The sequence below is a fragment of the Euprymna scolopes genome, chromosome 29 (assembly GCF_053919585.1).
Source record: "Euprymna scolopes isolate OS-2025 chromosome 29, ASM5391958v1, whole genome shotgun sequence".
In the NCBI taxonomy this organism is placed as follows: Eukaryota; Metazoa; Mollusca; class Cephalopoda; order Sepiida; family Sepiolidae; genus Euprymna; species Euprymna scolopes.
Genome location: NC_136510.1, coordinates 79,893,690 through 79,917,726, shown reverse-complemented (window position 1 = coordinate 79,917,726; position 24,037 = coordinate 79,893,690). Strand labels below are relative to the sequence as shown.

Below are 24,037 nucleotides of genomic sequence, written 5' to 3'. Positions count from 1 at the left end.
TGAGGGGGCGGTATATAAAATGTCTAATATTTGTACAATAATATTTTTAAATCGGTTTTAATTTGGCGGTAAAATAGCTGGCAAGAGTTATGTTTCTATTAAAACTTAATATTGAAAAAAAAAATTTAAACAATTAAAAATCTATGTTGTAACGGAACATTTTGAAATAATGGAATTTTAATCGTTTTAATCTTTTAAAAATTAATTAATTTTTAGGAAGGTTCTTGGCAATTCAACTGATTATAGTATATATTAATTAGAAAAAACGCTATTTAAATAAAAAAAAACATAATTATATTAAATTTATGGGTTTTTTTTTAATTGCAACTTCAAGGTAAATTTTTGTTCAATACGTGTATTTAAATTTAAAAAAAAATAAATATTTTACTTATTGGAACTCTTGTTTCATAATAAATAGAAATTTCGATAGATTTAAATATATTTTGTTCAAATTTCGAAAAAAATAAATCGGGGGAGTGACACGCACTTAAAAAAAATATTTCCCCTCGTATATTTTACGGAAACTGCATTTTATATGTAATTTCATTCTAAAATGGATAAGTATCGAAAATTTCACGAAAATCTGACTTAGTTGATTTTTGCTAGATTTATTAAACACGGGTATGTTTTCGCGTTCGAAATGCTCACTGCATGGGAATGTTATTTTAAAGCGCCAATTATGTAAACAAGATTTTTGTCTCACAATTTCATTATTTTCGTTCGATGAAAAAATTCTTTTTTTTTTTTTTTAAATTATTACTAGTTTATTTTGCCCTTCTTTTAAATGGTACAAAAGTTATATTGATATATTAATTTATAATAAAGTTATATTGTCTTACACATGGGGGGGGGGTTAATTCTGTGTTGAATTTTTGAGGTGCCTAATCTATATATCTATAAAAGTGAACGTGTCTGTGTGTCTGTCTGTCTGTGTACATTTTCCTTCGCAATAATCTGTTAATTTTCAGTCTACAGACTCGAAATTTGATATACAAGGCAGTGAGATTTGGGAAAATCTACATGATCGGTTTTCGGCCAGACATTTGGCTGTTAAGCGGTCAAAGTTCAACGATTTGACCTTTGAGAACTCTACCAAACTCCTCCAATAATTTTGGGTCTAAACACTTGAAATTTTAGATATATGTTCCTTGGACATAGATCTAACTTAATAACTCGATTTGAGCCCAAAACAATAAATTTTAAGGGGTCATAATAGGGGTCAAAGTTAAAAAAAATTGACCTTTTTTTTTTCTCAGCATACACCTCCAAACACCCGGGCAACGCCGGGAACCCATGCTACTGTATATATATATATATATATATATATATATATATATATATATATATATATATATAAAATACCGTCATTGTTTTTTCACTTACCTTAAAGTTGGAAATAAAATTGGAAATAAAATCAATATTATCATGTTAAAAAAATAAATAAACATTTTTTCCTGATAATTCTTTTTTATCGGTAATATATTTGTTTGAATTAAAAAATAAATAAATAAATAAACAGAATTCTAAAAAATAATTATTTTTAAAAAGCTTTAAATGATATTAAGGTGCTAGTGCACTTACTGATCCGCGCTATTTTTTAAATCGTATTTCCAAGTTTAAAGTTTTATATGTTTTTTTTCATTCAATTGTAAGGTTAAAGTATAGAATAGGTACAAAACACTCTCCCTCCCCATGTTAAGAATGGCTTTTTTAAATAATAATGTTATTATTTCAATTTCAGCACGGATCAATAAGTGCACTAGTACTGATATTAATTTCAAATATTACGTGATATGAAGTTTAAACAGATTTTTTTTTATATAACAGGTTTCCAATAATAAAAAAAATATATTCATATAATAGAACATATGACTCTTGAGATAATAAAAATTACAAAAACAACCTCTCTCCCACAGAGGAGACATTGCGAGCCTGTCTGTTTTATCGTTATTTCCATGTCAGGTGCTCGTCTGAGCTCCAATCCCTCGTCCCCCCCTCGCCAATCTTTCACGAGAAACACCCGTCTGACTGAAACTACTGTCAATAATTTTCCCCACTCTTTATCTGTGCCTAAATCCAAATGTAGATTCCATGAGCAAAGCTTCTTTCTTAGAACTGCACGCCAGTGGAACTCTCTGCCGCTTGCCTGTTTCCCACCTGACTACAACTTGGACGTCTTCAAGTCCAACATAAACAAACTCCTGACAAACCACCCCCTTAAGTAAGACACTCTATCAAAACTCCCAATACTAATGATTACTACAATACTATCTCATTGATTACTGTACACGCAATAACCCTTATCCCTGAGTGGCCCTCGGGCCTTGATAAGTGGTGACCCCTATGTAAAAAAAAAAAAAAATCGACTAAAAAAAATCCGTTTGGATTTGATTATTTAAAATGACAGACGGTGATATTCAAATTTTGCTCCATTTTACCAAAAAAAGTATGGAGGTCTGTACGCACAACATCTTTAGATACATGCATCAACAGAACAAATTAAAATTAATTTCATCGTTTGCGTAGTTTGTTATTAAAAATCTATTTGTTTTACAAAAGGTAAGTCTTGTATTGCTTTTTATCCATTTTTTATTGGGCATTTTATTTATTCATAAATTTCTGTATAAATACTCTTCCATAGTAACTATAGGAAGCACACGAAATAATGATGTCACTAGTTAATGCGCACAATGATAACGTTCTACACAATGGTTTGGAGATGTCGATGACATGTCGATGATTACTAGATAATTTTGAAACATTTTTAGAGCATGTCCATGAAAAATATGGTAACTAAAGATTCTCAATAACCGGTGAGAAAAAAACATGTTTTTAAATTTAAATTTTATTTTATTTTTGAATAAAAAATAAGGTACTTGTACAGTTAAACGAAGACATTAAAAAATGAAAATATCAAAAAAAAGGTTATATTGTATGTATCCACTTTGGACTGAAGATCTCCGAAAAAAAAAAAAAATTCACTTAATTTGATTGAGTATTATTTTTTTCTTTTTCTTTTTTCTTTTTTTTTTTTTTGCAGCGGAAAAACACGTTTTTATGACAGCACGTTGAAGGTAGCCATCTTTGAATTTTTTGGATACGTCATGGGAAGATAACTCAATTTAAAGCGCTGACACTCCCTCCCCATCTTGAAACTAAAATACACATATTTTTTTTATTATAGGAAAGAGGGTTTCAGCATTGCAATTCGGTACAGTGTGTAGCGACTACTATATATGGCTGGAACAAATCTTCAGCAGAGACGTTTTCATAGTAATCACCATTTCACCACCCACGTTTATCAGAACATGCAAGCACACAATGTTGCGATTTGCCCATCCGCGCACACGCAATAAGGGAACATCTTTATATAGAGATGTTCCAGAACATCTCTATATAAAGATGTTCCAGAAATCTCTATATAAAGATTTGCCGTGAAAATCAAACCAGCTTCTCTTCAGATTTCTCCAGTTCAACACGTGTCTAAGATATTCTGTGCTTGTGAGATGTTAAATCACCCAACATGACTTTGCGCACATCATGTACCTTAATTTCTCTTCATGAAAAATTATCACGGAGAACGAGAATTTCAATCTTCTTTTTAACAATGTTTTATTGAACTACAGTTTTCTGCTTACATGGTTTTATGACTGCTTTTTCCCCTCAGAAAATAACCATGTCCAAACTATGTGTGACACTGTCCATAAAAATCAGTATTCTTAAGCTTCATGAAAATTTGTTCCGGCCGCTACGTAGCAGCCACTACAAGTGACCCAGAAACCCTCCTTTTCAGTGGGGTTGTATCGACCGAAGACCCAGAGTGGTGTGAGGGGTCTGCTGATGTTATGTTTTCCTCTATTAAAGATGGGCTTGTTGATCTCCATCATATAACCTGGGCCTCCAATCTGTTGGGGATTCCTAAGGGAATAATCCCGGCAAAATGTCTCTCATAAAGTTCCTCCAATTGGCAATGATATGTCCAGAGCCCACCTCACATTCTCTCATCATGTTTTTTTTTTTTTTTTTGGTAGTCATGCCATTGTAGCGGTATGCTAGAGACATTAAAATAAATAAATAACATTTCTGTTACGTGCATTTTGCCGTATAAACCCATGCAAATTGTGTGGAGATAAAAAGTAAAACTTTGTCTTTTTGTGTGGACATAAAACAGAGCATACCACGTGACAGAGGGTGAACACTTTCCATCCAGTCAATGTTCGAAGAAAAACACATTTCTCAAATCTTTTTCTGACAGCTCCACTGGAGCCACCCAATGCATATAAAAGACTGTGCGAATATAAACTGCCTCTTTTCTCCCTGCTGGCTGGCAGCAAACCACCTGGAGGCTTTGGCCTCAGGCTAACCAACACGGTGCAAAAACACACAACCCGGCTAAAAAGAACAATATGATTTTGCCGCTCATCATTATTCGTCTTTCGAGTTGAGCAGAATAACTTCTTGGACAATTGACTCCGACATATTTGCATGGAAAGGATTTACCCTTAATTGGATCTGATTTTTTCTAAGAAGAGACTTAATTCTTTTTTGCCCCTATTTCTTTAAAGAACATTATTTCCTCCGTCCAGAAAAACTCTCTCATTTAATTCCAAAATCAAAAACAAATGTCACGTTTTTTTTTCTCCTGTGCAATTACAGAGCACAAATAGATATGAATAAAAAAGTGATGTTTTCTTCAATAAATTTCTACATTAAATGTTGAAACTGGTCTTCATATTGCTAATTACTGACAACTTTTACTTTATTTTTTATTTTATTTTTTTGTTAAGAGTTGGGAGATATTTATCTATGCTCACGCCATGGCTGTGATACCAGGCATCCGTAAATATCGACCAAACTTCCTTTACACCGTATACCCACAACTAAATGGTTTTCATTATTTGGCTGATTTTCATGTGAGATTACTCGAAGAAGGTCCCACTGTGCAAGGAGGTCTACTTTTGGCATTGCACATTTCTGCACCAACTGAAACAATTGCTGATGGAAACTTGCTTTCCTAGACTACATTTCCGGCCACAGGTCCTGCATCTCATTTCAGATGTTATTAATGTTTTTTTTTTTTTTTTTTTTTTTGGCAATATTTGACGACTTGTTCATAGCAGCTTGTGCAGCATGGTTAATTTTTTTGCAGTGTGCTACTCTAAGATGTACATTCAACAACTAATTTTATTTTAGCTTATTTTTATTTTTTGATAATTTATCAAAAGTCGTCTGCTGATTATGTTGCTTCTCATTGAGTAATCACTACGGCTATGACAAAAGAATATTCTTTTATTTTGACTCTCTAGTATATATCCGACACAATTATACACAGTTAATCAATTGAGAATCACATCACTCTATATAAAAACATATAAGATATTAACTGATATAAACTCGAGAGTCAAAATAATGAAAAGAATATTCTCTTGTCATAGCCCTAAGCCCTAGTAATCACGTTTGTTGTCGCTTTCTGCTTGCTTGGCTGATCTGCATATTCCGGCAGTTTGCGTAAGTTTCCAGTTCAGCCATACTTTTTACAAGAATCACAAAATGCACTAGTACCCGAAAAAAAGAAGCGTTTCAAAGTAAAGACTAGGTTATGTTAAACGAACTTATTTCATTTTGACTTCAGCTTCCTAGTTGGAAGTTTTGCCGGTGTATTACGAAGAAAAGTCCCTTCTGATTAGTAACTAATTCCAGTTTAATTTAAAAACTTCCAACTATGAAGCTGAAGTCAAAATGAAATAAGTTCGTTTAACATAACCGAATATTTAAACAATATTAATAAAAATGATGGATTTATTAGATGCACTGTTAAAATAACAAAACAAAAAAAAAAAGAATTAAATAAAATTCCAATTACACGGATACGAAACAGTGTCTACATAAGCGGTCATGTAAACATGGCGTCATCCGTTTCAAGCATGGAGGTAGATGAAACGTTTTTATCGAAAATTCAGACTTATGAAGTTCTGCAAGATTCTCACGTCTCATTTGCTTTGTTTTCCGACGTCCAAAATATGAGCGAAGTGCGAAAATGTGTCATGAGTGGAGAATTCGAAGCGGCTTTGTTGAAAACCTCGATGGTAAGTTTTACTGTTTATTTTTTTGTCTCTCAGAATAGCGGCCACATGTTTTTTCTTTGTTGTTTTTTTTTTCTTAAATTATTTTGAAAATTATCGAAATGTAGGTTGGATTTATAATTCCCCTTCACTTCCGGTTGCATCTACCATTTCAATTGCTTTTTTGGTACTTGTAGTTTAGTCAAGACATTAAAAAATGAAAATATCGAAAAAAAAAAAAAGCTTATATTGTACGTTTTAGACCGAAGATCTCCGAAAAAAAAAAATTTCATTTAATTTGATCGAGTAGTTTTTTTTTTTTTTTTTTTTTTTTTTACAGCGGAAAAACACGTTCTTATGAGAGCGTGTTGAAGTCAGCCATTGTGAAATTTGCTGAACACGCCACGGGGAGATAACTCCATTAGGTGTATCAGAATTTTTGTAGGAATTTTTGACACCCCTAACACGAAACTGCAAATAAAATATAAAAAACTCGTAATTTCTCTTTTAAAAGTGGGTTGTTTTTCTTTATGGATTATACTTCCAAAATAAACTATTAAAAGTTGTATAAAAAGTAATAGAAATATTTTTTAAAAAATAGTAATGAAATTAATTGAATGTTACGAGTTTTTTTTCAATTTAAAAAATTTTTTAAACCTATCAAAATTTTTCTATTGATTCTATTTTTACGATATTTTCAGGGTCAATGTGAAATTTTATGCTCTTTCCAATAAATCGAATATAATATTTTAGACAAACGTTTTTTTTTTTAATTCACCCCCCCCCCATTTTCAAATGTCTATTAAAAAGTAAATAATTTATGTACCAAAGTTTTATATATCACAAATTGAAGATAAAAGATCAATAAATAATGTATTCAAATTTAAAACAACAAAAAAGTAGTGTTTTTTAGAAATTTACCTGTAAAGTCCGAAGTTTAAAACACGTTATTTGTTTGTTTTTTGTTTTTTTTTAATGAAACCTTGGTCCTTGCTCCTTTTAATTGAAAAAAAAATTAGGGCTTGAATTACATTTTTCGAGGAGTTATAAGCTTCGAAAGATAGCGGGTGGAATTATTCAATAGTTTTCACGAAATTTCTGACACTGCTATAACTCCATGTAAAGCGCCGATACTCCCTCCCCATCTTTAATTCTAGCTTTTCTTCCTAAAAATCGAACCTTTTACTCGGTATCATAAAAATACTTGATGAAATTAAGTGAATTTTTTTTTCGGAGAACTTCGTCCTATAACGGATACGTGCAATATAACCTTTTTTTGATATTTTCATTTTTTAATGTCTTGACTAAACTGTACAAGTACCAATTCCACCCCCCCAACATCTTTTGTTTATTAAATTGTTAGGTGAAAGCACAGACTAGGTAAAGGAAGCCCCCCCCCTCTCCCCAAGTTCAAAAGTGCTATTCTAAAATAATAATGCCATTTAGAATAAATATATATATATATATATAACATGGGGGGGGGGGCAACAGGAAGTGAAGAAACAGCAATCGTAAAGATATCTGAAATGTAAATAGCACTTTTACAGATTAGCCCCATGGCAGCCGATATTGTTGAAAATTTAATTCCGACTCGAGTGGGGCTGGATACTCCAGTATCCAAGATATCAAAATGATTGTTATTTCACGATCCCAACTCAGGAGTCGGTTAACACCAAGATGATGCTTTGACTCCGTGGTGAGTTACTGGACAAGCTCAGAAAGGAACGAATGACAGTTACATCCCACAGAGTCCCCCATCTGCAATATACCTCATTATCACGTCCGGACTTGGTATGGTGCATATACGTCAGCAACCAACTGGTGACAAATGAGGCACTGCTAGCACCCTACCGCATCACGTACCATGAATAGGAGCAATGTAAGAAGCTGTAAGGCAGACAGGGAACACCACAGAACATGGATGACGTCAGCACCTCTCAGAACTGTATGGAACGATCAACTTACCTCCTCCTCCCTGGCACAAGGTACGTTCAATATATATATCCAAGGGCCAGCTTCACCCACTATTTCTCCCAGTACATATACGCTAATCACCCCTCATAGATAGAAAATGTCAGTTGAAGACACCTTCAGGTAGAACCGACCCTCTCGGATCTCCACCCTCCTATTGGCATTGCTACTTCCCTTTTTCAACACACTCATAACAACAACAATAAAAAAAATTAAAAAATCAGAAAAAATAAGGGAACCCATAGTTTTGAATCTTCGTTTGTTCCACATGTGAAGGGCAATGTAGGAATATTCAACAAATAAGAACATGTAAAGAGCATAGACCTTCATGGTACTTATCCAGAATCTGAACCGAACTATTTTTTTTTATTTTATTTTTTTTTTTAACCCTAATCCAATATTTAGCTTTACTTCAACAAGAGTTTGCTTGATACGGTTCAAACTCTCTAGAAGCATTAATCTCATTAAGAAAGAAAATACATGGACCAAATAATTAAAGAAACTAGCCCGAACTGCCATCGTTTCAAAATTATACTCGATTGTTTTCTGAAAAAAAAAAAAAAAAAAAAAATAGCAGCCATACTGAATTCAGTAGTTGTTGGTACCCATGTGGCCTTGACACCAATACACCAGAGAGCCCCGTCTGCAACGTACTTCACTAATTCGCCCAGACTCGGTATGGTGCATGTACGTCAGCAACCAAATTGGTAACAAATGAAGTGCTCATCGAGATACTACTAACACTGAACCAAGTCACGTAACATGAACTGGCGTAATGTTAATAAGCAACAAACCAGACACGGAACTCCATAGTACGACGTCGGAAGAGTGGGTTGCAATAACCAACCTCAACAAACACTTATAAATCCCCTTCAGTTCAGTCAATTGCTTGAACATTCCCTTTTAAGCTACAAACATCAAAGCCGCCAAAATACTATTGATAGGGTTGAAATAATAGTTCACGCTTTCGTGGTGGTAGTTGAATCATTCAAAGTATTGGTGAATAATGTTCCGCCAGTCTTGGTGGAATTGCAAGTAAATTCCAATTATTGTTCGAATGTGAGTCCGGTGATAATTCTCAGATTTCCTTAGGTAATAAGAGTCTCCATTAAGATGTTCCCATGTACGTCGCATATTGGTAAAATACTTGCTACTTCGGAATGAGATAACCACTATCACAACTGCGACTGATGCAAAGTTATTATAATTGAATAACACACATGCTATCCTATTAATATATAGATTATTATTTATATTTTCTACTTATTGTATTGTATATTATTATTTATGTAAGAAATGTTAATTTCTTCATATTTTAAAGAGGAAAACTGTCCTCTCATGAAAATAGCTTTGTGGATATTAGTCATCTGGTAGAAAATGGAGAGTGTGACCAAATGTCATATGGATATATTCTTTTTTATATCACAACTTTATAATATATACAAATCGATAGAAATTGACTCTATAATAATATATACAAAATCTGCATGAATTAAAATATATTTAAGCGTATTTTATGACAGGGCTATGCTGAGCGTTCCTGCTAGCTTAGATGAATACTTTGCAGTTTTAACAAAAGAACTACAATAATATCAGGGCTTCTTCATTTACGCTAAACATTCACAGAATACCAACATCAATATATTACATACTAGCTGGGGTACCCGGCGTTGCCCGAGTGTTTGTTTCCGGGATGGTAGGTAAGTAGGAAGGATCAAACCTGGAGTCATGAGTAAAAGTAGGAAAATAAAGTGTGAAAAAAAAACATCTGCATCGTTAACAGTTCGGCCACCAAGAAAAGTCCATTCCAGTTGTTTAAGAAAAAAAAAAAAAAAAAACAACTACGGTAGGTCGGCGCGAACGTGAAAATATAATGTGAATTGTCCAGCACGCTAACCACTACGCCACAGAGCACTGCAGCTTAGTTTAGTGATTTTAAATAACTTCACATGAAAGAACTACGAAGCCAAACCGGTGTTCTCTTCTCAACTGTTCCTTGTGAACGATCCCCAAACGGTGTTAAGTGGTGGCAGGGGGAGGAGGAATTTATTAGAGAGAAAATATTTTACCACTTCCATTGATCTTAACCGATTTTGGCCGTGACTTCTCAGCAGAAAAAGTATAGAAATCTAAGATTATCGAGGAATTTGAGAAATAATAAGCCTATAACACACCTCAGATATTGTTCTGCCGTTTGTGCATATTATATTTGCATGAAATATCTTGATTTTTAATCCTATTAATGTCAAAATCCCACGGGAAAAAATGAGTTCATTTTATTTATATAGAGATGAAAGAGTTTGCTGTGGAATTTCCACAGGTGTCCCGCTAGTTGATATTAATAATAATAATATTGTTACATAAGCATTTGGAATGTCCAAGTTAAGTTTTGTTTCTAACATATAACATCTACCTAATAGTAAACAGATGCAACAAAAAGCAGCAGCAGCAGCAGCAGTGAGCGACAATAGCAACAAAAAATATCAAAAACACTCCCAAAAAAAACATTTCTGTAAAATATCCAGTTTTCGTTGTAAAATACTTAAAAGTTTGAGTGGTTGAAGCCGGATCTCAATAACTAATCAGAAACAGTCACCTTGGGAGCCAGATTCCTGTTGAAGATTGATATTAGAGGACTGTTGTCACCCGAGAGACTCGGCTAGAAGAAGGGATCTCAAACACCCAGAGAGAAGCTTGCCAAAACAGAGCTTAAGTAGTCACAAACTCTGCAGCCGATAATTTTTCTTCCAAGTTTTGACTCCAACAATCTTCAAAGGATAATCATTACTCCATCAATCTTCAAAGGATAATCATTACTTCATCAAAGATGTGAGTCAAAATAAAACTTCTTTTAACAAAATCTTTTTCTCACTGAAGCAGATGGCAAATTTTCTTCCAATTTTATCATCAAAATCGAAATTATCAGATTACTAGCAGGGAGACCCGACGTTGCCCAGGATTAAATGATGATTAACAAATTTTTTTGATTGCCGATACTTATCAAAGCCATTCCGATACAAAACCTATCTAAGAACACTGCCAGGCACGTAAAGTACCTTCGTGTGAAATTTGATAAAAATCGATCCAGCCGTTTTCGAGTCCATAGGGAACAAACACACAGACAGACAGACAGACACTTCCTTTTATATATATATATATATATATATATATATATATATATATATATATATATGTTTAACTTCTTTCCAGTTAACAAAAAGAAAAAAAAAATGCAAACGAAGAAATGATTTGCGGCGATTCTTTCATTGTAAATTGAACTCATTAATAGGTAACAAAATAAAATAAAATTGTGAGGTACACCCGGGCTTGAACATGGGATCATTCGATCAGTAGTTGAATGTTTTACAACTGAGCTATATCTCCAGATGTCAAAAATTCTTTTTTTTTTTTTTTTTTTTTTTTTTTTTTTTGACAAGAAACAAATGCTAAAATAAGATTGCATTATCTCCCTTGCTAGTGTGACGTATAAAAATTCCCCTGTAAAAATTATTCTTTTTTTTATCTTTAAGAAAAGAAAAAAAATTTTAGGATTGGATTTCTTTCAATTTTTGATAATTATCGGATGAATTTTTGTTAAAAACATATCTAAACAGGGCTCTACATTGCGAGTGAAACAGTTGCATTTGCGAGTGCTTTTTCAATGTGGCGACTAAAAATAATGAAACACTTATCTTTTGGCGATTGCATTTCTTCCAACGACAATCTTCCAAAGCTCACTACTGAGTGAAAAATATCTTTTTAACTTTGTTCATTTTATTAAAAAAAAAAAATTAAATTATTTAAGCAATAAAAGTTTAATATAATAGAACAATATACTCTTTTTTAAAATATTTTTTTAACGAAGGCTGTTTAAAAAAATATCTTAAGAAATTAGAATGTTTATACCTTCAAGTATCAACATAAAATTTGTTGTATATTTAGAATTACACTTATTAAAAGAAACACAGAAAAATCTTTATGATGTACATACTCGTCACAGAACTAAGATGTCATATTCTAAAAATCATGTGGGTTTGGTTAGTAACTTTTCTATTTGGCTAGTTAATGAAATATAGTTATCAAAGGTCAACTAAAGATAAATTTGTTCATAGAGCCCTGCTAAGAACACTGCCAGATATATAAATTACCTTTGTGTGGAATTTGCAATAGATAAGTGCAGCCATTTGAGAACATATTAGGAACAAACTCACACATACACACACAGACAAAGTTGCATTTATACAATCGTAGAGATTATTGGCCGACACAATTCACCCGTTTTCAATGGAATTATGTTTCGATAATATCTTCTATCACACCAATTTTTATCAGCCAAAGCAGCTTTGGTCAGAAAATTTTAGAATCATAAATGACGTACAACCAGAACACAACGGTTAAATTAAGACATATACTCATACTGGTTTGGTAGCATACAGACGCTTTAAAATAAGTTAAAACACAGAGATTCAGGTAGGTAGAAGAGTAACTTATCTTGCTTTTGGTAACATTTATTTGTTTTATATTTTTTTTCATCTCTTTTATTTATTTGGTTAACTACAAATAAAAATACCTATTTATATCTTATCACCCTATTTTATCAGCTCATCACTTTGTCCTTAGGTCCTGGATATGACCTAAAACTATATCCGATGGTGAGGCCCCAGATTGCAGGCTTTGGGGAGTGTGGAGCCACCCTTTAATTGCCATTGCTCTCAGGTCCACTCTGACCCGGAGTGGTAGTACCTGTTAGGGTCCCAACTATGTGTTGAATAGAAACTGACTTAATAAAAAACAATTATACTCTATTAAAAATTGTTCTTCAAAATCACTGGATTTGGCATTAAATAACCTGAAAAGGGTTGATATGCCGTAAAACAAAAACAATCAACCAACCAACTTTGTACTTAAGTTTTGCTTTCAGTTTATCTCCAAACATTACAATTTTGTTGATCAAGTTTTGTTCTTTTCATCTTTTTGTTTCTCTTTCTAGATTCAAAATCCGTTCCAAGTGATAACTGCTGCCCACAAAGCCCTTCAGCAAAGGCTAAACAATCGAATGTTGACCAAAAATATTCATTCTGAAATTCTTTTCGCTTTGTCTCCATTAAAAAGTGTAAGTAGTTTTAAAATTTTTCTCCATGATTAATTTTTAAATCAGAAAGAAGGAAAAAAAAAAAGGGTTAGTTTTTATAATGGTGACATTTCTGTTGAGAATGAAGCGTTGAATGACTGTTAAATGAGTCAAACTCCTGCATTGGACTCGCAAAGGATTGTTTGGTCTGCACAAAGTCCTCAAAAGGTTTTTTAGTCCCCCAACAAAGGAGGGATTGGACCTAGTAATTCACTCCCGCTCGTTTGTTTGCACTTTTTTCAATAACCAAACCTTGGATTTTTTTTACAATTTTGCACAAACATTAGTCATGGTGAAAGTAAATTTTTGCCAGAACCGATTTTTCGGGATAACTAAGGTTTCCTCTCTAGGGGGCATTATAGTGGTAAAATTGCCCCTAAATCGTTCGTCCGTTTGTTTGTTCACATTTTTCTCAATAACCACACCTTGGATTTTTTTGAAATTTTGCACAAACATTAGTCATGGTGAAAGTAAATTTTTAACTCATGGAGGGGACCCCGCATGCTCGGTTTGCTTCTGACACTATGAGTAGCAAGGCACAGAAGTTGCATGCTAAGTTGGAGAGGTTTGTTTTTATAACGTTGACATTTCTGTTCAGAATGATGCATTGAATGACTTAAACAAAATGGTAATTAAACATAACATGGTAGCTTAACTTTCAAACATGTTGTTAGAGATCGCTCGCATTGTTCAATTGAGGTATGGAAGCACAAAATGGAAACAATACCTTCGCTTTTCTCCAAAACTGCTTGCTTATTTTTATTACATTTTTTTTTTTTTTTTTTTTGCATATTTAAAAAAAAAAATAACTGTTTATTTAATTACTGTTATATATTTTGGTAAACTGTTAAGAGGTTTTTGTAAACTGTATGTGTAGTTTAGTGAAATGAAGTTGTTTAGATATTATGCACCACCCCCCAGCTAAGACCCTGGACAATATGAGGAAATGATTTCCTAAAAATAAAAGGCAATTCAGCTGGAAGGTCAGTCTAAAACAAAAAACACACCTTTAGGATTTCCAGTCGTAAGTTAATATATTTAGTAGTCAGAAAAAAATATAAAAATGTATTATGTTCATTATTTTTTTTTTCATGTTTTTTTGTAAATAAATATATTTTTCAAATATCTAAATAGTTTGCCAAAAATAAATAAATAAAAGTTTATAAAAAAGTGTAAGAATTCAAAACAATATTTCGCGACACATTCATTGTTTTTTCATGTTTCTGTTAATAAATAAAGCAGAGGAGGGTAGAGTGGTAGCTCTAACTCTAGATATATCTATGGCTTTTGACAGGGTATGGCATGAAGGCCTTCTCAGGAAAATCAGATCATACAGCATCACTGGAAGAATACTTAACATAATTAAATCCTTCTTAGATAAGAGAAAAATCCAGGTTGTTTTTGATGGTTGTACATCTAAACAATATGATATACATGCGGGAGTGCCTCAGGGGTCTATCCTTGGACTTCTATTATTCCTAATATTCATAAATGACCTCCCTGACAAAATTGTCTGTGAGATGGGTATATATGCTGATGACACCACACTCTATAACAGACACGACAGCAAAACAAATGAACACCTATCTAAAGAAATGGCAGAAACACTAGCTTCTATCTTTACATCATCAATGCTCTGATCCTCATCTGGCATCAATTGAGATGGATGACTCTCGTCTTGGGGAGGCTCCATGTTTTGACAAGCTTCTGGGTTTGACCTTTACTCCTGATCTGAAATGGAACACATACGTCAAATCTGTTGCCAGGGACGCTGGGAAAATGGTGGGATCCTTCTACCGCTCTAGAAGATATCTCACTACTGATGCAATTCTCTATCTGTATAAAAGCCAAGTACGTCCAAGGATCGAGTACTGCTGCCACATCTGGGCAGGAGCTGCTAAAAACAGCCTATCCTGCCTTGACAGAGTACAAAATAGACTTCGTGGTTTAGTGGGGGGATGCCTTTTTCTCTTCCCTGCAACCTCTCTCCCACAGAAGAGACGTTGCGAGCCTGTCTTTGTTTTATCGTTATTTCCATGGCAGGTGCTCATCTGAGCTCCAATCTCTCGTCCCCCCTTGCTAATCTTTCACAAGAAACACCCGTCTGACTGAAACTACTGTCAATAATTTTCCCCACTCTCTATCTGTGCCTAAATCCAAACGTAGATTCCATGAGCAAAGCTTCTTTCTTAGAACTGCACGCCAGTGGAACTTTCTGCTGCTTGCCTGTTTCCCACCTGACTACAACTTGGACGTCTTCAAGTCCAACATAAACAAACTCCTGACAAACCGCCCCTTTAAGTAATACACTCTATCAAAACCCCCAATACTAATGATTACTACAATACTATCTCATTGATTACTGTACACGCAATAACCCTTATCCCTGAGTGGTCTTCAGGCCTTGATAAGTGGTGACCCCCATGTAAAAAAAAAACAAAAAAACAAGAGAGGATGACCTCCAATCTGTAGTGGAATGGGGACAAAAATAGATGGTCACATTCAATGCTGCCAAGACTGAACTTGTTTCCTTCAATAACAACAAGAAACCTTCTCTACCACCAATAGCAATGGCCAAAGACTCTTTATCTGAAAGTACATCTTTTAAACTCCTCGGCCTAATGTTCACAGGAAACAGTTGGAACAATTACATTGAGAGCATTGCCAGGACCGCTGCGAAAAAGTTAGGCTCTCTCTACCGTGCTAGAAAGCTACTAATGCCCGAAAGTATCCTGTACCTCTATAAGGCCACCATTCGCCTATGTATGGAGCATTGTTGTTATATTTGGGCTGGTGCATCTGCTACTAGCCTCTCGCTCCTAGACAAGGTTCAAAAGAGAGTCGTCAACCTAATAGATCCTGAACTGTCATCTAAGCTTTAGCCTCTGTTCCATTGACGAAATGTAGCATCCCTCTGCCTGTTCTACAAGCACTTTAACGGTGAATGCTCTGAAGAACTGCAAGCACTTGTACCTCCTCGACGTAAATACCCCCGACAAACCTAGCAAGCAGCAAAATCCCACCCCTTCACAGTTGACATCCCTAGATGTAAGAGAGCCTTCTACTCCAGTAGTTTCTTCCCCAGAATCACTAGACTTTGGAATTCCCTTCCGGGTTCCTGCTTACCCAACTGTACTGACATGCAGAAGTTCAATTGTAACGTGAACTGACATCTTGCTGCCCAATTCTCCACATAGTACTCCTGTAGCTTATGTCCCTGATAGTAGCCCCCTACATCAAAGTGGCAATGTGCCTTGTTTGGGGTGAAAATGTAATATATATATATATATATATATATATATATATATATATATATATTAAAACATAAAACAAAAACAAAACAAAATATCTTAATATTTTGCTCAAATATTTAAATAAGCAGTTTTGGAGAAAAGCGGAGGTATTGTTTCCATTTTTTTGCTTCCATAGCTCAATTGAATGATGCGAATGCCTTCTAACAACGTGTTAGAAAGTTAAGCTACTGTGTTATGCTCGATAACCAACAAGTCAAACAAAGATCATACCTCAGGATTGTCTCGTTTGCATAAAATCCTCATTGGTCGCAGGTTTTATTAATTAGTAAAGTTTTTAATTGATACTTTTTTTTTTTTTTTTGGAGGTGGGGGAGACCACTGAAGACGCTATATTAAATCCACCATATCGACAAGTAATCTGTTTCAAGATGAAACTATCTTTCTATGCATAGGTGCATAATATTGTGCATACCAAATTTGAAAAAAAAAAAAAAACGTCAGTATTTTTTCTTTTTACATTAAATAAATAAATCACTCAATATGAAACCATGTAAAAAAAAAAAAATAAATAAAAAAAATACTAATGACACGAGAGAAATTGTTATACATTTATAAAGATCACCAAAAAAATAAATGAGCTCTCACAAGTTAGAACTGAAGAGAGTTTAACTATACAATAATACCTTGAGATACAAATGCACTAAGATTTTTCATGGAAGTACTCATCTAGTTGAAACCACTATCAATAATTTCCCCCACTCTTTATCTGTGCCTAAACCTAAACATAGATTCCATGAACTAAGCTTCTTTCTTAGAACTGCACGCTTGTAGAATGCTCTTTTGTTTGCCTGCTTTCTTGCTGACTACAATATGGTCATCTTCAAGTCCAACGTAAATAAAATATTGATGAGCCATCCTCTTAAGTAATCAATTTACCAAATTTCCATTACTAACGATTACTACAATATTATCCCATTGACTACTGTACACTCATTAACTCTTATCCTTGGGTAGCCTCTGGGCCTTAATTAGTGATAACTTCTTTATCAAAAAAAAAAAAAAAAGATACTATGAGCAGCAAGACTCAGCAGTTGCATGCTAAGTTAAGGAAGGTTTTGACTTTGTGTGACACTTACGTCACCCGCGCGTCGTCCAGTGGTGGAATGACCCCGGTTGTCGGTTCTGATGTTTCCTCGGCGATGATGTCAATGGCCGGTTTCCTGAAACAGACTTGTCATGCAAAACAATTGAAGGGACCAAGTCAATAAGCGTTTCTTTTTGTTTAAACTTCTTTGTATTCAATTAGGGTACAATCGCAGTTAGCTGTTTAGTTAGGGACTGGCCACTTGTTAACTGCGAGGTTTTCTCTTCTCTCTCCGACAGACAACTCAATTATCTACGTGACAGGGTCAATCGATGGGGGAATCTTCGTTCGTCGGACCCAAGGAAGCAAAGCTCTCTCTCTAACTCTCACTGTCAATCTCTCAAGGCTCGCTGCTTATATTGTGGGGGCGTGGACTGGGTCTCTTCCCGTTTCAGGTCGTTGGCCAATCAGAATTAAGGGATCACTGTCCGTCAAATCTTCGCCAGGCGGCCTATACCCAAAAAAGGAGCTGTCTTTCTTTCTCCGTTGGCATTCGGGTGTTCTCTAATGGAACTTGACAGGTCGTAAAAACAGAGATGCCCAACTTAATTATTTTTGAGAGGACATAAAAACAGCTGAATCCGATTCCACAAAGGCCACGCGTCTTTTCAATAGGGTCACTTATCGCCCCGCTGTTTGTCGACTGTTTGCTTTGTACATTGGAATTTCATTGGTATCCTAGCCACCCACGGGCTGTCATGGCCAATTTAACGTCATCACGTTCTCCCACCATAAGCTATGATCTTATCTTTTTTCTCTGTCTTTCTTTCTCTTCCTTTCGTCATTTACAGCTGCCTTTTTTTTCCTTTTCTTTTTCTACGGGTTCACCGCTACTCTTGGCCTTTTGGTCAGGATCAAAGTGCAGCATCTGTTCTTCGGATGCCGCACTTCCATTTCTTGTTCTCTTTCGGTGGAGGAGAAATCCTTCACGACTGGGACAATTCTTATTTTTGTACCCTTGAGCGTCTCTCATTTGGACATACAAGAGCAAAAGCAATGTTCCCACTTTCACTCCATTAATTTGCAGTTCTGCACTTGACACATTTTTGCTTGCTACATGCAGAGACAGAGATGACCATGACAAATCTTGATACTTGAATTTTCACCCGATCCCTGTTTCTTGATAGCAGCCCCAATATTGCTTGGCGTTAAACCTGTCCACCATATATGGTTCTGTCAACAATTGGAGTTCCAAATAGCATAGCTTTTCCACTACCACATTGCCACCTTGTAAACATGTGCTGACTGCATGTTTTAGTGATGCATATGAATGGCAGACGTTGCAGGTGATGTGATAAATGCCGGGGGGAGGGTACAGAAGAAATGAAAATATCTCTGGTTGGAATCCGGCCACCAAACAGATGTTTTTTGTTGTTATTTGAAATAAAATAAGTATCTCATTAAATGGGGTTCAGTTTGAGAGCAACCCACTTGAGAAAAGTAATGTCTGAGATTATCAGCAGGTAATCCCTTTGAATGTGCACTGTTTCACGGTTATCTCTAATGGATAGCTTGAGTTGTTAGCTTCTGGGTGGTTGAATGGTGACCATTGACACAGATCAGTATTTCTGGTCAGGAGGTGAAAAGATTCCAGGAGATGAGAAGGGAAAGCAATTAGAGCAAGCCATCAGGGCAGGACACATGCAATTGATTTTTCTGAAGACCTGGTGGTTAGTTGGGTCAGTGTTCATCTCCGGACACGGTGGGACCAGATGTGATGGTCTACCACAGTAGCAGATAAAAGTGTTAGTCTATCACGGTTCCAGCAGTGATTCCCATAGAGACAAGGGACCTAGGATCAGCTCGCTATCATGTTTCATTGTTCTGAGCCAGGTTTTAACTGATCTGTGCATCGTTTTTCCCAACTCTGAAGAGGAGCTGGTCAATGCCTTTGTGATGAAATCATCTGGATGACAATGAAGAATGTGACCGAACCAGCAAAGACTAAATGACAAAGTTCTCTCTGATTCTCTCTCCTCTGAGCTCGAGCGCGTGGTTCAGTAGGGGAAGACGTGGCTGGTTACCTTTCATGCATCTAAAACCAAACTCCTATCTTTGCATCATCAACGATCTGATCCCCATCTAGCATCAATTGAAATGGATCGCTCTCGTCTAGGAGAAGCCCCATGTTTTGACAAGCTTCTGGGTTTGTCCTTTACTCCTGATCTGAAATGGAACACGTACATCAAGTCTGTTGCCAAGGTCGCTGGAAAGATGGTGGGATCCTTCTACCACTCCAGAAGATATCTCACTACTGATGCAATTCTCTATCTATATAAAAGCCAAGTACATCCAAGGATGGAATACTGCTGCCATATCTGGGCAGGAGCTGCTAAAAATAGCCTATCCTGCCTTGACAGAGTACAAAATAGACTTTGTGCCTTAGTGGAGGATGCCCTTTTCTCTACCCTGCAACCTCTCTCCCACAGAAGAGACGTTGCGAGCCTATCCTTGTTTTATCGTTATTTCCATGGCAGGTGCTCATCTGAACTCCAATCTCTGGTCCCCCCTCGCCAATCTTTCACGAAAAACACCCGTCTAGCTGAATCCACTGTCAAAAATTTCCCCCACTCTTTATCTGTGCCTAAATCAAAACGTGGATTCCATGAACAAAGCTTCTTTCTTAGAACTGCACGCCTGTGGAACTCTGTTCCGTCTGCCTGCTTCCCACCTGACTACAACTTGGATGTGTTCAAGTCCAACGTTAACAAATTCCTAATGAACCACCCCTTTAAGTAAACACTTCATCAAATCTCCACACTAACGTAATGTACTTGCAATAACCCTTATCCTTGAGTGGCTTCCGAGCCTTGATAAATGGTGACCACTGTGTCAAAAAAAAAAAAAAAAGATTCAGCTGCAAAGAGGATATGTTGCAGCAAGAATGAACAGCAGCATTTGAAATGAACTGCTGCTAATCAACACAAAAGGTGCAACGCATGCAGTAGTGATGGAACATCTCAAGCTTTCATAGGTCGCTTGCTCTCATTGGCCAGATTTCACAGCCATACAATTGAATGGTGCTGACAAGAGCTTGATACAATAGATTTTCTTTCCCTTTTTTTTTCTATTCATGTTTACTCCTAACAAGTCGCCTCAGGGAGGTTGTTTATGAATATCAGGAATAATAGTGGTTCAAGGATCGACCCCTGAGGCACTCCTGCATTAATGTTATGCTGCTTCAATGTACGTCCATCAATGACAACCTGGATGGTCCTATTGTCTAAGAAGGATCTAATTATATTTAGTACACGTTCAGTTATACCGTATGATTTAATTTTCATTAGTAGCACTTCATGCCAGACTTTGTCAAAAGCCTTGGATATATCAAGAGCTACAGCCCTGGTTTTGCCTGCCTTATCCAGTTCATTGTATATGCATTCAGAGATGACTGGCAGATCATATGTATACTTAACTTTCAAAGCATATTCGTGCAAATTAATGTTTAAATCTGAAACTTGACGAATATATGTTCATTTATTTTCTTTTGTAGATTTCTGATTCCTTTCGTAAATTTGGTGTTTCGGACGATGATAAAAGTGTATTTGTTGCGATTGTTGATGACAAACATCACAAGGTGTTAGGCCAAATTGTGGAAAAAATTCAAGGCAAACTACACGACATGAATGATATTGAAAACTTATGTGATGTCACAAATATTAAAAAGGTAAACTTCAAAAGTTCCTTTTTTTTTTTTTTTTATTTCCGATTAATTATCGGGAAGAGCTTCTTTCTGTTTTCGAGACTGATTCTATTTGTCTCTATTTACTGGGCTCTACCCAGGAGGGTCAAGTTCGACACAAGGTCAGTTTTTAACACGGAGAAAACTAGCTACCAAAACGGGACAATCTGGATTAGAACAACAACAAAAGAAGGAAATGTCCTTCTTCAGAGCAGATACTACACTTTGATTTTAGCCTGAGAACTATAGTGTGTCTTCCAGGGGTTTAAAGAGCCCCAAAATAGCAATTATATTTTAAGTCTTTATTGAGAAAATTATTTATCGTGCATATCTGTATTTACACATTTGTGAAATTTATATAAAAAAAAACATTTATATAAAATTCTGCTTGTTCCTTCCCCAGTTAATCCGTACATTATATTTGGCCTTTTCCAAGGTCAAATTTATCAAAATTTAGCTTTTAAAAAGGTCAATCTGGACAAGAATATGAGAATAACCTCGTTTTTGAATATTATTATAATAATATATGATCATTGTTGTCATGGTGTTAGAAATGTTTTTTTTTTTGTTTTTTTTTTCAAATAATTTATTTCTTTAATAAAATAATTATAACATTATCTCTATCCCTACTATTATATAAAAGGAACTTTGTGCGTGTAAGTTCATTCCCTGGGCCAAGTTATTGAAATTTCACACAAATGTACTCTGTGCCTGGCAGTGTTCTTAGAAAGGTTTTGTATCGAAATGTCTTCCATAAGTATTGATAATTCAAAGAATCCGATGAAAGAAGGAACAGACGATTTTTGACAAAAGTTGCATTTGAGAAGTTTTATTAATCAATCAGTTTGATTAAAGAGTGGTCAATTGCACTGACAATAAAAAATATTGGAAGGTGAAACATTCGTTGATCCTCATTAAATCCCGGGCAACATCGGGTTCCTTTGCTAGTTCTAAAATCGATCAAATAACCTTATGAAATAAATTTTCAATTATGCAACCAAATTCTTTCTATTCATTTTTAATTTCACAAAATTTAAACTTGTGTCAGCTTCACTTATGCATGAATGACTTCATGGGCGGGGGGGGGTTAGGATGACTTCATGGGCGGGGGGGATGCACTGGCTCAGAAGTATATGCAAGTATCAGTTGCACTGTGTGTGTGTGTGTGTGTGTGTGTGTGTGTGTGTGTGTGTGTGTGTGACACCATCGATCCTCTGAAAACTAAATTCAATATCTGTATAGCCTTCTGTCAAGACTGTTGACGCTTTTTTTTTTTTTTTTTGTCCCCTCTACAAAAGGAGGATGGACTTGTAAATTCACCCTTGTCCGTTCGTCTGTCCACACTTTTCTCAATAAATATGTCTTAGAATTTTTTAAAATTTTGCACAAACATTAAACATGATATGAGTACAAAAGTAACACAATGGATTTTCCGGGAAAACTTCGGTTGCCCCGCCTAGGGGTGCCTTTCGGCTTAAAATGGTTAAAATTGACACTTTTGTGCTTATTAAAAATTGATACCTTGGATTTTTATAAAACTTTCTGAAAAGTTGTAACTAACTGATTTCTATATAATTTTGTTTGTCTATACTTCACAATAACTCTTGGATGTGCCCCAGGGGTTCTGTTAGGGCTAATAAAAACACTATTTTTGGGACTATTTTACCATATTTGTCTAAAATTTTGTGTGTATGTCTATTTATTAGCAGTTTTGCATGGTGCTGAACTCAAATTTAAATATGTTAAGGCCTTGGGGGCTAAATGAGAAGGGGGCAAATGATGGACTTAGTTATTTCTTTTTTTTGCATGGTGCAGAACTCCATTTTACATATGTTAAGGTCTAAAACTGTACTGTTTATTCATTTTCACCAGGATTTGATGTCCCCTGGGGAATTCTGGGGCTAAATGGGGCAAATACTGAACTTAGTCATTTTTTTTATGCCTCGTTCACTGTGCACTCACGGGGGACCATGCATGCTTCACTTTTTTTTTTGAGGCGTCATTACTTCAGTTGAAAGACTAGCTGCTGCTTTTTTTTCTGGCCTCCATCATAAAGGGGACTCACTTTGGTTGAACCTATTAGGATATGACCACTACTTGTATAGTCTTGTGGATCACAGATAAACCACTATGCCAAAAGAGAGGCGAGTATTTCAGCTAATCTTTACTAAGTTTTTTGTCACAAAAATTTTTTTTTCTTCCCTTTCAGATTTACAAAGTCACTGCCGAAGAAATGCAAGTTGGATCTCTCGTTGATGCTCTTGTCACAAGAATTGCAATGAAGGATATTTTTGCAGTTTGATTGGAGATATCAAACAAAATGATAAAGTTGCAGATTGGGTAAAATTCATCTATTTTTCAAAATTTCATTTATCCTTTAAAGATATAATAAATTTTTCTTAAAAAAAAAAAAAAAAAAAAAAAAATTAAAGTGTTGCATTCTTATTGGAGAGAAATTGAATCTATGGCTCTTTATGTGTAGTTTAGTGAAATGCAGATTTTTTGAAGCTGTTTAGATATTATGCCCCCCCCTCCACCCAGCTAAAACCCTGGACAATATGAGGAAATGATTCCCTAAAAATAAAAAGCGATTCAGCTGGAAGGTCAGTCTTAAACAAAAATCACACCTTTAGTATTTCCAGTCGTAAGTTAATATATTTAGTAGTCAGAATTATTTAAGAGAGTTGGCGGCTCGAGAAGGTCCCCAAAATAGCTTGACAAAGATTGAATGGAGGTAGAGTGAAATCACAGCCGAGATGAGATGAGTGGACTTTCACTGTAACACCAATAGTG

General features: G+C 35.3%; 1 protein-coding gene across 1 annotated transcript; it reads left to right on the top strand.

The window, feature by feature from the left end:
* The first annotated feature begins 5,877 nt into the window (after positions 1-5,877).
* On the top strand, positions 5,878-23,687 carry LOC145252746 (EKC/KEOPS complex subunit TPRKB-like). The gene is made up of 4 exons (XM_080112617.1): positions 5,878-6,086; positions 13,024-13,146; positions 21,056-21,229; positions 23,454-23,687. The coding sequence occupies exons 1-4, from the start codon at positions 5,904-5,906 to the stop codon at positions 23,544-23,546; spliced, it is 573 nt and encodes a 190-aa protein (XP_079968743.1). The 5' UTR covers positions 5,878-5,903; the 3' UTR covers positions 23,547-23,687.
* Positions 23,688-24,037: the final 350 nt, after the last annotated feature.